This window comes from Gouania willdenowi, chromosome 24, assembly GCF_900634775.1.
Source record: "Gouania willdenowi chromosome 24, fGouWil2.1, whole genome shotgun sequence".
Lineage (NCBI taxonomy): Eukaryota > Metazoa > Chordata > Actinopteri > Blenniiformes > Gobiesocidae > Gouania > Gouania willdenowi.
In genome coordinates this window covers 12211055-12224248 of record NC_041066.1, presented here as the reverse complement: position 1 = coordinate 12224248, position 13194 = coordinate 12211055, and the positions used below count along the sequence as shown (strand labels likewise).

Below are 13194 nucleotides of genomic sequence, written 5' to 3'. Positions count from 1 at the left end.
TCCCATTCTTCTATATACACTCATCACATACAGGAACGTTGCCAATAAGCTGCTTGAGCTTGTGTTTGTGTGTGGGCGTTGAGTTTGTGTGTATGCGTGTTGCTTGTATTGTCTTTGCTTATTCACTCCCTCTAACGCTGCCCTCCGTGATCTCGTTTTTTTTTGTTTTTTTTTTTCTTTCCCTAAATTCTTTCTTACGTGTTCCTCCTCCTCCTTTTGACAGTCAGCGCTCGTCACGACTACACATCCTTCGTACGATCCTGTGCGCTTGTGACAACCCTCATGACTGCAGGGGCTCGTCTTTGTTTAGAGCGAGGACTCCAATTTCCTTATATAACATTCTGAATCCCAGCCCTCTTTGATTTTAGATTACACAATCTACGTTTAATCTTTGAGTCAAAGAATTACTACAAAGTGGCAGAAATTGTGCATCACACTGTGCCTTGAGCGGGTTCATTTGTTTTTCAGATGATTGACCAATGGACTGACTGCTCAGCATTTGCCACCAGGAAAATCCTATGTGTCATAGGAAGAGTTTGAGATTCTTGCCATGGGGGAAAAAGGAAAAACTGAATTAAATATATAGACCATTTAGAGATTTGCACCAACCACAATGTGTGTAGCATATACAATAATGCAAAAATTATTTGTAGGATAATTAATAATTTTGACGACAAAAATTTGCATCGACGCATCATTTAATGTTGTAAATTAATAATAAAATCAGGTCTGTGGCTGCTTTCTGCTTCACTGTTGCTATACATGACCTGCTGGGTGCAGTGTCGCTTCATAATTTACATTGTGAAGGAGAATTGCGCAACAGAAGAACCAACCTAAAGTCTCAAACGTTTGGGACCATTTCACTGAAAACTTTCACAACAAACCTGAGGAAGAACTAACATCTGTGACACAAAACTCACTAGTTTGTTCAAATCAAAGCAGCAGAAAACTATTTTATATATAAAAATAACATTTCAACATGGTTTTACAGCCTTGAAAGAAAGACGATGATCACATGACTCGAACGCCAAAAAATAACTTGATAATTTTGAATACAGAAATTTGCGTTGACGCGTCGTAACGTCCACCGTTCCGAATACGGGTCAAAATGCCTGCTTACTCTCACTCATTCACGCTCTTAAGGGATTAAATGCTTCTCAAATACAGCAGCATATCACAAGTATCATATACCATTTAAAAGCTTATGATTTTCCGTGTTTAACCATATAAGACACAACATTACAGCAAACACAGTCAATTATTTTGACAAACTTGGGGAAAAAAATGGCGACATAAACAAGCCAGCATTTCTCACATTTAAAGTGATGCCATGAATCTCACTGAATCTATATATTCCATCAAAAGTGGTCTCAAAGTCTTCCTAAGACATTCAAAAATCCAATGAATCCCAGTATTTAGTCCAAAACACAGTAAAACTGCTGTAAAAAATAAATAAAATTTAATTCCCTATTTACAAGAAAAAAACAATTCCGCCCTGATTTTTTCTAACTTTATTTTAGCTCTGTGACGCTGACTGTCTTTAAAAATCCTCATTTTTAGAATATTGTTGTAAATTAATGGTACAATCAGGCCAGCGGCTGCTTTTTGATTAATTTTTGCTTCAGTACCATACATGAGCTGCTGGGCGCAGTGTCGCTTCACCTTTTACATTGTGAAGAAGAATTGAAGATGAAGAACCAAGTCACATGGCTTTTTTTTTTTTTTTTTTTTAAAAACAACAAATGAATTCATATATGTTTTGTACAGTCACTGTGTTTTATGGCACGTAAAATATTTGTATATTATCAAATACATTTGGGAAAAATTTAATGAAAATCTTTGGCCACTAGGGGGACAATGCCTCCCCTGCCCCCGGCAATCTCTGCGTATGATATGTGTATTTGTTTTTGTCAAACATAGGAAAGCATTGTTTTTAATATTTATTTGCACCGTCTTCATTGATATGTACGACATGGGGAGCAGCACAGCTTAGCATTGCTATCAAACGCAGATAAAACAATTACTCTTAAGGAAGATAAATCCCCACCCGTCCCAGGTGCCAAACATGATCAGCCCGATCTGAGACACCCATCTTCGTCTTTCTCAGAGTAATCGGAGTGTACCAAGCCCCACTATAGATCAACCCTCAATCTGATAAATGTAAGTTTTTGTCCCCCTGGCTTTATCTGCTGTCTGAGAGAAGATGAAGAAATGATAATACCCCATTGAGCAGTAGAATCCAAAGTATGACGGTGGCTTTATTCGATCACATAGAAACAAAAGATCGCGTTTTTTTGAAGTGTTGTTTGAGTTTCACTACAACAGACTTTAAAATGCCACTGTTACTGCTCTGAGAATGTAGCGAGTCACGCTCCATTGCTGTTTGGAACTGACCTGGTCTTAGATATTTGTTTGCTAGGAATGCAGGAAATAATTTTTTCTCTCAAAAATATCTAATAGCATACCTTTTTTGTATTTAATTTTCCATTAACAGATTCATAAATACAAAAAATTGAAAAAGTAAAAAAATTAAATTAAATAAAAAAAATAACTATCTTTTTATATTATATTAAAGTTGAATTATGTCACTATAGTTTCCAAGTATTAGGGTGTCCAGTTTTTTAGCAGCCTTTGGGAAACAATACCAATAATGATTATTTGAATATAAAGAGAAAATGAATAAATAAGTGATAGAAAAGTATAGAAAATTAACCCAATCTTTGCGATAAAGAAGCATGATTCAGCTGAGAAGGCCAAAAACCGCTAAACTGGTGTACGATACTGGTGTAAGAGCTATAGCTGTGGAGTGGAGCTGTGGAATGATGATTTGTGAACCGAGCTGCACTATATCAAATGTACTCATCATCTCCAAATAGAGAGAAAGCCAGGAGCCTGTCACAGTAGCAATTTTCACTATTTTGATGCGCTCCCAGCTCTGGCCCCTGTGACGGAACCCGCATGAGATTAGTCTGGCAGGAAAACTGAACAAAAACGGAGCAACTAAAGAGATGAAAGCAGTTGCTATGCCTGTGTTTGTGTAGAACGCGAAAGCTGCCACCCTTGGAAACAAATCCTAAGTCCATAATTCAAAATAATTATACTGAAGCCATGAAAACTGTAAATAAACAGTTAGCATTAGCAGGAAAATAAAGCTTCCGTTAAAACTGCATTTATTATATTGCTCGTAAGAATTGTTTTATGGTCAGAATAATAATTAATCTAATGTCAAATGTTTGTCTGTAATTTTCAACGTAATGCTAGGCTAATGCTAATGCTAGGCTAATGTTAATGCTAGGCTAATGCTAATGCTAGGCTAATGTTAATGCTAGGTTAATGTTAATGCTAGGCTAATGCTAATGCTAGGTTAATGTTAATATTAGGTTAATGCTAATGCTAGGCTAATGCTAGTGCTAGGTTAATGCTAGGCTAATGTCAATGCTAGGTTAATGCTAATGCTAGGCTAATGTTATTGCTAGGCTAATGCTATATTAATACTAATGCTATGCTAGTGCCAGCTAATGCTAGCTAATGCTAGATAATGCTAGATAATGCTTGCCAATGTTAATTCTAGCTAATGCTAAGCTAATTTACTGAGATGCAGGCCAGCACCTGCATCCTCACTTGCATTTTATTCAGGAAATACAAATATTCTAGTTACATTTACTTTTCAGAATGTCAACCAGTTCTTTTTGTTTTTTGTTAGTTTTTTGTTTGTTTTGGGGTTTTTGTGGGGGTGTCCATGCTGTTCTTTTAGCATTTATGCACACATGCTATGCCAATATCTATACACATTCACACAGAGACACACAGAGCAGCTCTCGAACACATAATTTAGTTTTTGCTGACATAGATGCAAAAGAAACATTCTTGTATATTTTAATTTTGTAGTCTACCAGCATCATATATTGTGTTGCTGAAATCTGCAACCCCTTTCTTTATTTCAAAACTATAGAGCGTGCAAGTTTTCTGTTCAGTGCTGGCACTGAAGGCAAAATATTGCAGAGAGCAGTATTAAACTTGGCACCATCAGTGTTATGTAGGTGTTTTTTTTTTTTTTTTTTCTTTATCAGATTTGACCTTTAAAAACTTTTTAAACAGCTTTGCCTTTCACTTTGTATCATCAAATCAAACTTGTGCTTATCAGTAAAAGCATAGGTTGCTCCTCCTCGGGCTGTGCTGTGGCTGAATATCAAAAATGGTGAAGCACTTAAATTCCATTTTTTTATATGATCATACATATGTCAAAAGTGAAGAAAAAATTGTAGGACTTTGGATCTTAGTGAGGTATTACACTTTCCTGTCGATCTGACATTTAAAAATTGACAACAAAAAAAACCTTTAGGACAGCCTGGCTTTGATATTCCTAATATTAAAGGTGTTCATTTTGAAGTCACCTGTAGAAATTAAAAACCAAATTGACAAACCAGAAAGGTTTTTCTCATTAGTTGAACAGCTAGCTTGTGGTGTTTTCATTAGAGGGGTGACTATCACCCTATTAATCACCTTGAACATTATAACACTATAATTAATGTATCCTGTTTAAAATGCATGGCTAGGTAGCCCCTTTCTCTCTTAGTTTTTGGCATTATTGAAGTATATTACCATCAATCGGCTTGCAGACTGCTTTTGTGTGTCCAAGTTAAGAATGGAAAGGGATTGGCCTGTGTTGTGTTACCTACTCCAGCCGGACTTTAGCCTTTTCCCACTGTCTTCTGATGTCACATGCAACCCCCGTGCCATCCTCAGTGGCACTTGTCCAGAGGAGAGTGTATTTGGCTGCCACCTACAACCTGCACCAGATCAAAGGAATGGGAATGACGCTCTGGAAGTTGCTGATTAACCTGCTGGCACGCTGCAGACGTACCCAGATCCACACTTTGTGGAAGCTGAACACGGTTGTTTATTCACTGAATGGAAATCAGGAGGACAGAAAGATATAACTGACAAAAAAAAAAAAAAAACATGAACATTGATGTGTTATTATAGTTTAATACAACTGGAATGTACTTGTGAGACATTAGGTCTGGGCTAATGAAGCCTTAATTAATTGAGGTCAAGAAACCAGATTGCCCATTTACAAGTTTGCTCATTTCTGTTCAAACCATTCAAGTTAATCAGACAGAAGTGTTCATGTGACATAATTTTATTAAACCTGGTGATTGTAAAATGTTTTGCTAGGTGGAAATGAGACAGTTTGAATTCTGTTTGTCTTCTGATCGAAGACGAGAGGTTTGATTGTCACATGATCACTTTAATTTGCTTCCAATTATTTTTTTAATCTACAATTAATTTTGTCTTCTATAGTATCATTGTTGGGGTATACCATATAGGGAAGCTTAAAGGTGCAGTCTACAACTCTTATAAAAGTGGCTTTTTGTCATATTTGCTAAAGCTGTCACTATGTAACGACAGCTTTACGTCGTAACTAGTAGTTTGTGTGAGAAAAAAAAAACAGGCTCATTGAGTCACCCCTGCTGCTCCTGCAGCCTTTGGCAGGTTGCCAGAATGCACCACGACTGAGCAAAAAGAACCAATCAGAGCCAGGATTGTGTTTGATGGGCTGTCTGACAGCTGTTGATCACAGGCCCCACCCCGGGAGTGGGAGAGAGGGATCTGAAAGTCGCGGACTGCACCTTTAAGAATGAAGGGGTGGGATTAAATAAGCATACAAACCACCCCTCTTCTTTTTCAAATATGTAAAACTGAAAAGACACCATTGTAATTTTGCATTACATATTTGAAAATATACAGGCTAACTCAAACTCAAACTGAAAGTGTGTGCATGAGTGAAAAAGTCTTTGGCCAAGTCATTAAACCCTAAAGTGCTTCCAATAGCAGATTAGTTCCCTGCATGGCAGCTCTGTCAATTTAGTTTGTGAATGAATGAATTGTGAAACACTTTGGGACTACTACAGTAGTATTTTACCATATACTGTAGTAGATAATTGGATATAAAATAACTTTAGTGAAGCATATTTCTTGTTCACATACAAAATATTGCCCTCTTTAGTTTAATGTACACCATAACTCTGACCGTAAAGACCACAAAACAAGTATTGCTTCTTATGCGTACTGTGCGAGAAACGCTACATCCTCTGCCTATTATCTTTCACTCTCATTCACCTTGAAAAGCATTGCCCAGTCTCTGTAGAGCAGCGTAGACTAGAGTATGGTAGCGCTAACTGTAACTGTAGTATTTCTTTTACCCGAAAGGCCTCCCACTGAGCCACTAATGATCTCATTTGTATGCATTTGTATCTTCAGATCTGTGTCAATGTGGCACCTCTCCCCCAACAAAGTCGGCAATACTTCAATTTACAAATTTGCGCAGTAAGTCTGACCTCCTGTTAATGGAGAACAAGCTGCACAAAAGGCTGTGTAACACCCAGCCATTCATTGGCTCTTGAAATGTAAAAGCAGGTGGTGTCCAGTGAGGAAATGGGTTTCAGTAATTGACTGCTCATTTTCTGCAGGAAAAGGCAGATATTGCATGCCTGCCCTTTTCTCACCTTTCTTACTGAATTCAGTGTGCAATCTGACTGTGATGCATTTTCATAACTGTTACCTCCCTTTTTACAGGTTATTCATGCACTTTCTGTTTTTAATGATTGATGTTTCTATAGTTCCTGGATCTTTGGTCAAAAGTTGGTGTGGAGTATTCCATGTAAATGTAACTTAAAAAACAACTAAAGTAAAGCTGCTTGGGGAACAGATACCATAAATCTTGAATAAATATACATAAACAACAATAAAACTCTTCATAAACAACTGTATAAATATGTGATGTCTGTTGCTGTTGCCAACCATTTTAAGCTGTTTGTTAAACTCTCAAACTTTAAAGGCAACAGCGACATTGAGCGCTATCAAATGGCAAATAAGAAAATCCCGTTCAAATATACCCGGCCAGTAGAAGATTGGCTTCAGGAGAAAGGTAAATCTTTATCCAATTTCTAGAATGTTTTTTTTTTTATTTTATTTTATTTTCTGTCATTTCATCGGCTTGTTCCCTTTCAATCTCCAAGAATGAATAACCATCCCCTAAACCCTTTAAAAAAACGTAAAAACTGTGCTCTGTTGCTTTTTTTCTCTTCCTTTCCATTTTGATTTCACTTTCTTTTTTTTTTTCCTTTTCTCCTTGTCATTGCATTATTTTTTTTAAGTTTTGTTGAATCATTGTGTCCAGTTAAAGGGACTGGAAACAAAATGAACACACTAGGGGTGTAACACTGAGCATCACATTCTCCTAACCTTTTTTCGCTGAATTAACTGAAAAGGCAACAGTGGTGTTGTGGTTATAAAAGGTTTTAATCCCTTGGCTAAAATCGTCCACAATTTTAAACTGATCAGTGGGCATAACCCTGTGAAAATCGACCAAACGGCACTTTGCTGCAACGAATACAATTTTAACTCCATGTATAACCAAGATAATATTCTCTCTTTCACATTGATGATGGAGAGCAAATTGTAGCCTTTTTGACAGCTGCAGCATCACCGTTGCACAGTGCTCTGTTAGACTAATCAGTTACCTGGACTCTACCTAAATTAGTGGGATTTTTTTTTTTTTTTTTTTTCAAAATAAAAGCTGCTTGCAAAATTCTGAGTTTAAAATACAACATAACTAATTATAAACTGCATTTAAAATTCTTGCACATAACTTGCATCCTAACCTGAACATAAAGTCCCTTTAACAACCGCTAAAACACAGACAGGTTTGAAATTTCCATTACTGCTGCATGCATGACTCCACACACGCTGTTTCATTTTCTGTGAGATGAATGTCTTGTCCCTGTCATTTCATGTCTAATGTATAATGCATTTTTATAGCAAAAGGAACATACCCCTCATTATAGTGCTATGTCAGTAACTAATACAATTCAAAACTGTAATTATGATTCACGTGTTGTAAATGTTGTTGCATTTTCCTTTTATAATTGGTGCGTGATTAGTGTTTTGTGCTTTGACAATGATGTTTAGGAGTCACGTTTTGAAATTCAAGACATGTAGTGAGTGTGTGTGGGTGATTGAAAACAAAGTTTGCATACAATTTCTGTTTTTTTTTTTGGTTTTTTTTAAGCCGAAAATGGCGCGAATTTAGTTTAATGGAAAAGTAACACATTGATCCTTTAAAAAAACAGTTTTTAATGGAGGTATGGGATTTAAAGTTGTAATGTGCACATTGTCAGTTTGTAAATATATTGTTAAATTACATAAATGGACTACTGTGTGAAAAAATCCACATATTGGCTGATTTAAGAGGCTTAGGCATTAAAAGATCACTTTACTTTAAGTTTTATACGTAAGGCTGACATTACGCTGTCATTATTATGACATGGCATTTGTCATTAGCATGAATAAGGTATCATAAAGGCTGTCATTAAGTGTCGTTCGTTACCCTAACCCCTAACCTTAACCCTAACTCCTAACCCTAACCTTAACTATAACTCCTAACTCCTAACCCTACTTAACCCCACTAGATCTCTTCATCTAACCCAAAAAATGCCAACATAGCTCCAAAGGTGTCATAATTTAGCGAACACTTAACGATAGCCTTCATGACACCTTAGTCATGCTAATGACAGATAATGACTGCGTAACCTCAGCCTTATATATAAAACTTTAAGTGAAGTGTTACCGGACTTTGTGTGAGATATTTATACATATTTTGTAAGAGAAAAAAGATCAAAACTCATAATAAGTGACATTATTAATCTGATCTTTATATGACCAGTTGAATCTCAGTTGGTTTCCCATTGGATTTCCCACCACTCACTGAACCTGTAATTTATGACCGTTAACATAATTATTTATCTGCTGTTTCTTAATATTTCTCTTTCATCTGACATTGTAAGCATTTGATCCTTCTCCCTTCCCTCTCGGGCCAGGCCGGCAGCTGACCATCTTCAACACCCAGGCCACTATTTCAATCGGCGGCAATGACCGAAAGCGGCCCTACCAGGGCCAGCTTTCTGGCCTCTATTACAACGGCCTCAAAGTGCTCAACATGGCTGCCGAGGGCAACGTCAACATTAAGGTGAACGGCAGCGTGCGACTGGTGGGCGATGTGCCCGCCAGTCGAGGCGCGGCACGAACTACGACCTCCGTGCCACCAGAGATGTCCACCACCTTCATCGAGACTACCACCACGCTGTCTACAACAACTACTCGTAAACAGCGCTCGCCACCAACTATTCAGGTAGGACTACGTAAAAAAATCAAGGATGTGTTGTGTGTTTTACAAGATTTTATTACAGGGAAGAAATCCAGCAGATACATACTGTATCATTCCAACTTTGGAAAATTGGTCTTGTGGGACTATCTTGACATTGACATAGCAATTTGCACTTCTGCCGTCAATTCTGCTGCACTCTATTTTTATCTGTTGGTTGTTAACTCATTAAGAATGCAGTTTGTGTTTTTCCCCAGACTCACATTATTGAATGATTTGTTTAAAGGATTAGCGACAATATTGTTAATTAAAAAAAAAAAAAACTTCCAAAGTTGTGATATCACAGGCTGTATAGAGCATTGCCCCAAAGCAACAATTCTATTGGACTTATCTTGGTATTGTTTAATCAACACTAGAGTAGAATCTCAGGAAGCTTACAAGAGTTTAGGAGTGACTACGTCAATATTTGATGTGCCCAGGGTTGGATAGAAGGATCTGATCAACAGTCAGCTGTAAAGGCAGAATTGATCAAGTAAATCTGTCTATAAGCTAAAACTTAGGGATCACTTCATGCCTCAAGGAGTGGCTTTACACCCAATGCAGGTTAGCCGGAGCAATAGTTTTACTTTCAGCAATGATTGTTACAGGTATTGCTACAAAGGAGTAACTATAATTCTTAGTAAGATGTAGATGCTGGAACAAAGAGAATTGCCCGTTTTCTGGTTTCAATGCCTGAACAATAAAGTGCCACGTTGTCAAATGACAAAAATCCAAGTATGGTTTCAGTTTAGAAAAAGATAAACTGTCAAATGAAAGTAGAAGGTAGCACTAACCAGACCATTTAGCTGAGAGCATTGGCTTCCCAATTTGATGTCCGTAAGGGTTATGTGACTAAAAGCCAACTCTTAGAATCTGAGAAATATCCGCAGTTGTACTATGACTTTTCCTGACACTCGATGTACCTGTCATGTAATATATCAATGACTTCAGGCTGCATGTTTCATTTGCTCGATAAACGTCTAAAAAATGAGCCAATGTAAAATGTCAACAGATTCTGTTTATCTTATCTTTATCACGTTTTTTGCTTTTTTCCCCCACATGATAGAGAATGGTTAGATTGTAGCCATGCTGCTTTTTCTTTGCTATACCTGCTAAGGTCAGGATACTGTATTTCATTCTATGGAGGATTGGAGTGTTGTTGTTTATTAAAGAGTGCAGAGCTAAGCTTAAGGCTTGCCACTGCACCTTTGTCTACATTTCTTTCTTGTTCCCGCATCTCTCTTTTTCTCTGTGTCCGTGTCAATCTCTATCGATCACTCATCCTTTATTCTAACCTAAAAAAAGTCTTTCCTCCAATACGTTCTGAGTCCAAGCCAATGAATGTCACCGCCATACCAAGGAAGTAATCACGCTGAGCGGTCCTTTGACACCCAGGGGACAAATTGAACTATTCGTTGTCCATATTAAAGCAATAACTCTCCCTTAAGGGTGAGATGGGGCTCATGGAGGAAAGGTTGGTTGTTTGACGACGAACAGCGATAGACAGGGAACGCTGTTATCAGCCTCTTCACCTGGCGATTGCCTGGCGTGCGGTGGTGATGGCCCTTCGTGTCAGAGCTGACACTTGTTGTCTGTTTGTTTGAGGAAGGCCAGAATAGGAGCTTTTTTGGAGTGATTGAGCACTTAACAATGTGGACAAAACTGAAAGAAAGAGTGAAAAAGTCAATAAGTGCTGTTAAAAAGTGTGGAACATAAGCAGTCTGTATCAATTCTTTAGCCTTGGTTATCTGCATTGATGATGATTGAACTTTGATGCATTAGGCCGTGGTCTCTTGCTGCATCAGCAAGGTCACATCGCATTAAAAAAAATAAAAATGACACCAGTAAAATAGACATTTTATAGCTTGGGCCTTTATTGTTATAGTAAGTCAATAAAGTTTGGCTATGAGAATGCTTTGCGTAAAAATGTTCTTCAAGGTAAAATGATGAGAAAGCATCTCTCTTATCAATACACAGAATCCAGCTGTAATATGCCAGCAGCGCTTCAGTAGTTTAACAATAAAGATTTACTCTTTTGGCCCCGTTAATGTTTCTTTTATCCTCTATTATTTTCCGATTTAACTTTCAAGGACAACGCCTTCCTTCCTCAGCAGCTCCTATTGTAGGCACTATACTTTCACAGATTTTCATCTGCTTTGAGTTTTACAGTTCCCTGGTTGGCTTTCTAATGCTGTGGTGTGGGGGCCTTTGCAGGTTTCTCCTTCCCTCTTAGTAAATGAGGGCTGTTGTGCTATCATAAGTGATGAGGTGCATAACTGACACGGGGCCTGACTTAAAGACGGCAGCAGACGTGCTAGCAAAACAAATTTATAGGCTGTTGTAAAAAAAAATAAAAATGTGTTTGCAAGTGCTAGGTGTTTCTTTTTCAGAGGTGACAGGAGGTGAATCCCTCAATATAAGATCAACAGAAAGAAAGTGAAGAGTGGGAAGTGGTGAAAACCAATCTCACGCTTAATTAATGATAGCTCCTGTGGGAACGAAGATACGCGACATGTTTCCTGTTTCTTTGAGTTTCTCTCTTTTTTACTTATTCTGAACTCACAGAGCCATTAAAGCAATGTCGATGTTGGGTATAGATGCTGCTTACCTATATATTCTGTAATTCTTTCTTTAAATCAGGGGCTCTCAAACTTTTGGACTCCTTCATAACCCTCACATCAATTAAACAGAATTTACTGCCATTTGTACCAGTTTTACAAATGTCAGTTTTGGTTGATTCTTTGTTCATTTCACCTTAAAAAATCAAGATCTTTGCAGTAGAAATTAACTTAAGGAGTACCTGTACTCGTCTTGAACATAACGTAAAATGTGTATATTTGCCAATTGAAGAATTTTAGAACCATTGAAACTGCCATCACACTTCAGTTATACAGCAGTGCATCATGTCCACTAAGCATATACTGTACTATACATATAAAGTGTGTTTTTCCCCATATGTAGTTTTACATTTTTGTAATGATATAAAATGAATTATAAGGTTTATTTTAATTTGTTTGAAAACAACTGCTTTAAATGACATTTGATCTATCTGAAATCAGGGTACTGTCAGATATTGTAACTAATGTAGTATTCCAGCAGTTAGTTTAATTCCAGGCTTTTCAATTACATCAAATATCTCTCAAATAGATAAAAATGAGTAAGAGAAAAAAACAAATGTGCTTATTGGACTGTTATTCTCTAGCTTTTTGTTGGCCGAAAGTAAGTAGCCCAAAAAACACGTAAAGAAAATTGAGAATCCTTGTTAAAATAAGTTGTTAGATATATTTTGCAGTCAAAAACTTGAATTGAATAAATAAGTCAACTATTTAAGTTGTGGGTTCATAGAGGAGTGCTGTGACTACATATGTCGCTTACCTCCCCATCAACTGCAGGGGTGAGATATTTGTGCTTAGCATCCATGCATTATCCAACAAATGGACTGACCACCCATTCAGGGTGTACCCTAAATCAGCCCAGGTGGTTTCTGCCAGTTTCATTTACAAACTGGTCAATCTGGGTGAAGTAGCATAATGAGCTTCAAATGTTTTCTCACGCTGTTAACTCACTCACTGCCACTGAAATAATTTTGCGTCAACTGTGTTTTTCAACGCTGGTTGCTAGAAAACACTCTGGTGGAGGTCCCTCATGAATATCAGGCTTGTACTATGATGTAGTGACCAACTAGTGGCATGTAGGTGGCAGCAGCGCACCTTTGGATGAGAGATCAGCCATGATTAACACCATCAATGAGGAGGGAGAAACCAGAGACGAGGCAGAAAATGGCGCTACGAGGGAAGACGGTGAAGCTCCCAGCAGCTCACTCGGCCAGACCATGTGTGGAACTCACTGGACTATTGCGAGTGTTGGGATTGTGAGAGAAAACGATCAACAGACCGGAGCAAGGGGTGACACTCAGCATGTCTGGAAGTTGGAGGAAGTTGTGTCTGTGTGAACTGACGAGGGGACAGACTTCCATGAAGGCCAAAATA

The 13194-nt window shown here is 37.7% G+C and overlaps 1 protein-coding gene across 16 annotated transcripts in view; it reads left to right on the top strand.

Annotated features, from left to right (window-relative positions):
* Positions 1 to 13194, top strand: part of nrxn3b (neurexin 3b) — a 383656-nt gene that overhangs the window by 337421 nt on the left and 33041 nt on the right. For 11 of the 16 annotated variants that reach the window (XR_003672980.1, XM_028440201.1, XM_028440213.1 and 8 more), the window contains 2 exons: positions 6842 to 6931; positions 8883 to 9193. Coding sequence is in view for 15 of the 16 variants with exons in the window: in XM_028440201.1 (XP_028296002.1) it covers positions 6842 to 6931; positions 8883 to 9193 (401 nt within the window). In the remaining variant the exon portion in view is untranslated. The remainder of the gene's footprint in view (positions 1 to 6841; positions 6932 to 8882; positions 9194 to 13194) is intronic. The other 5 variants (XM_028440215.1, XM_028440211.1, XM_028440210.1 and 2 more) reach the window with 2 other exon arrangements.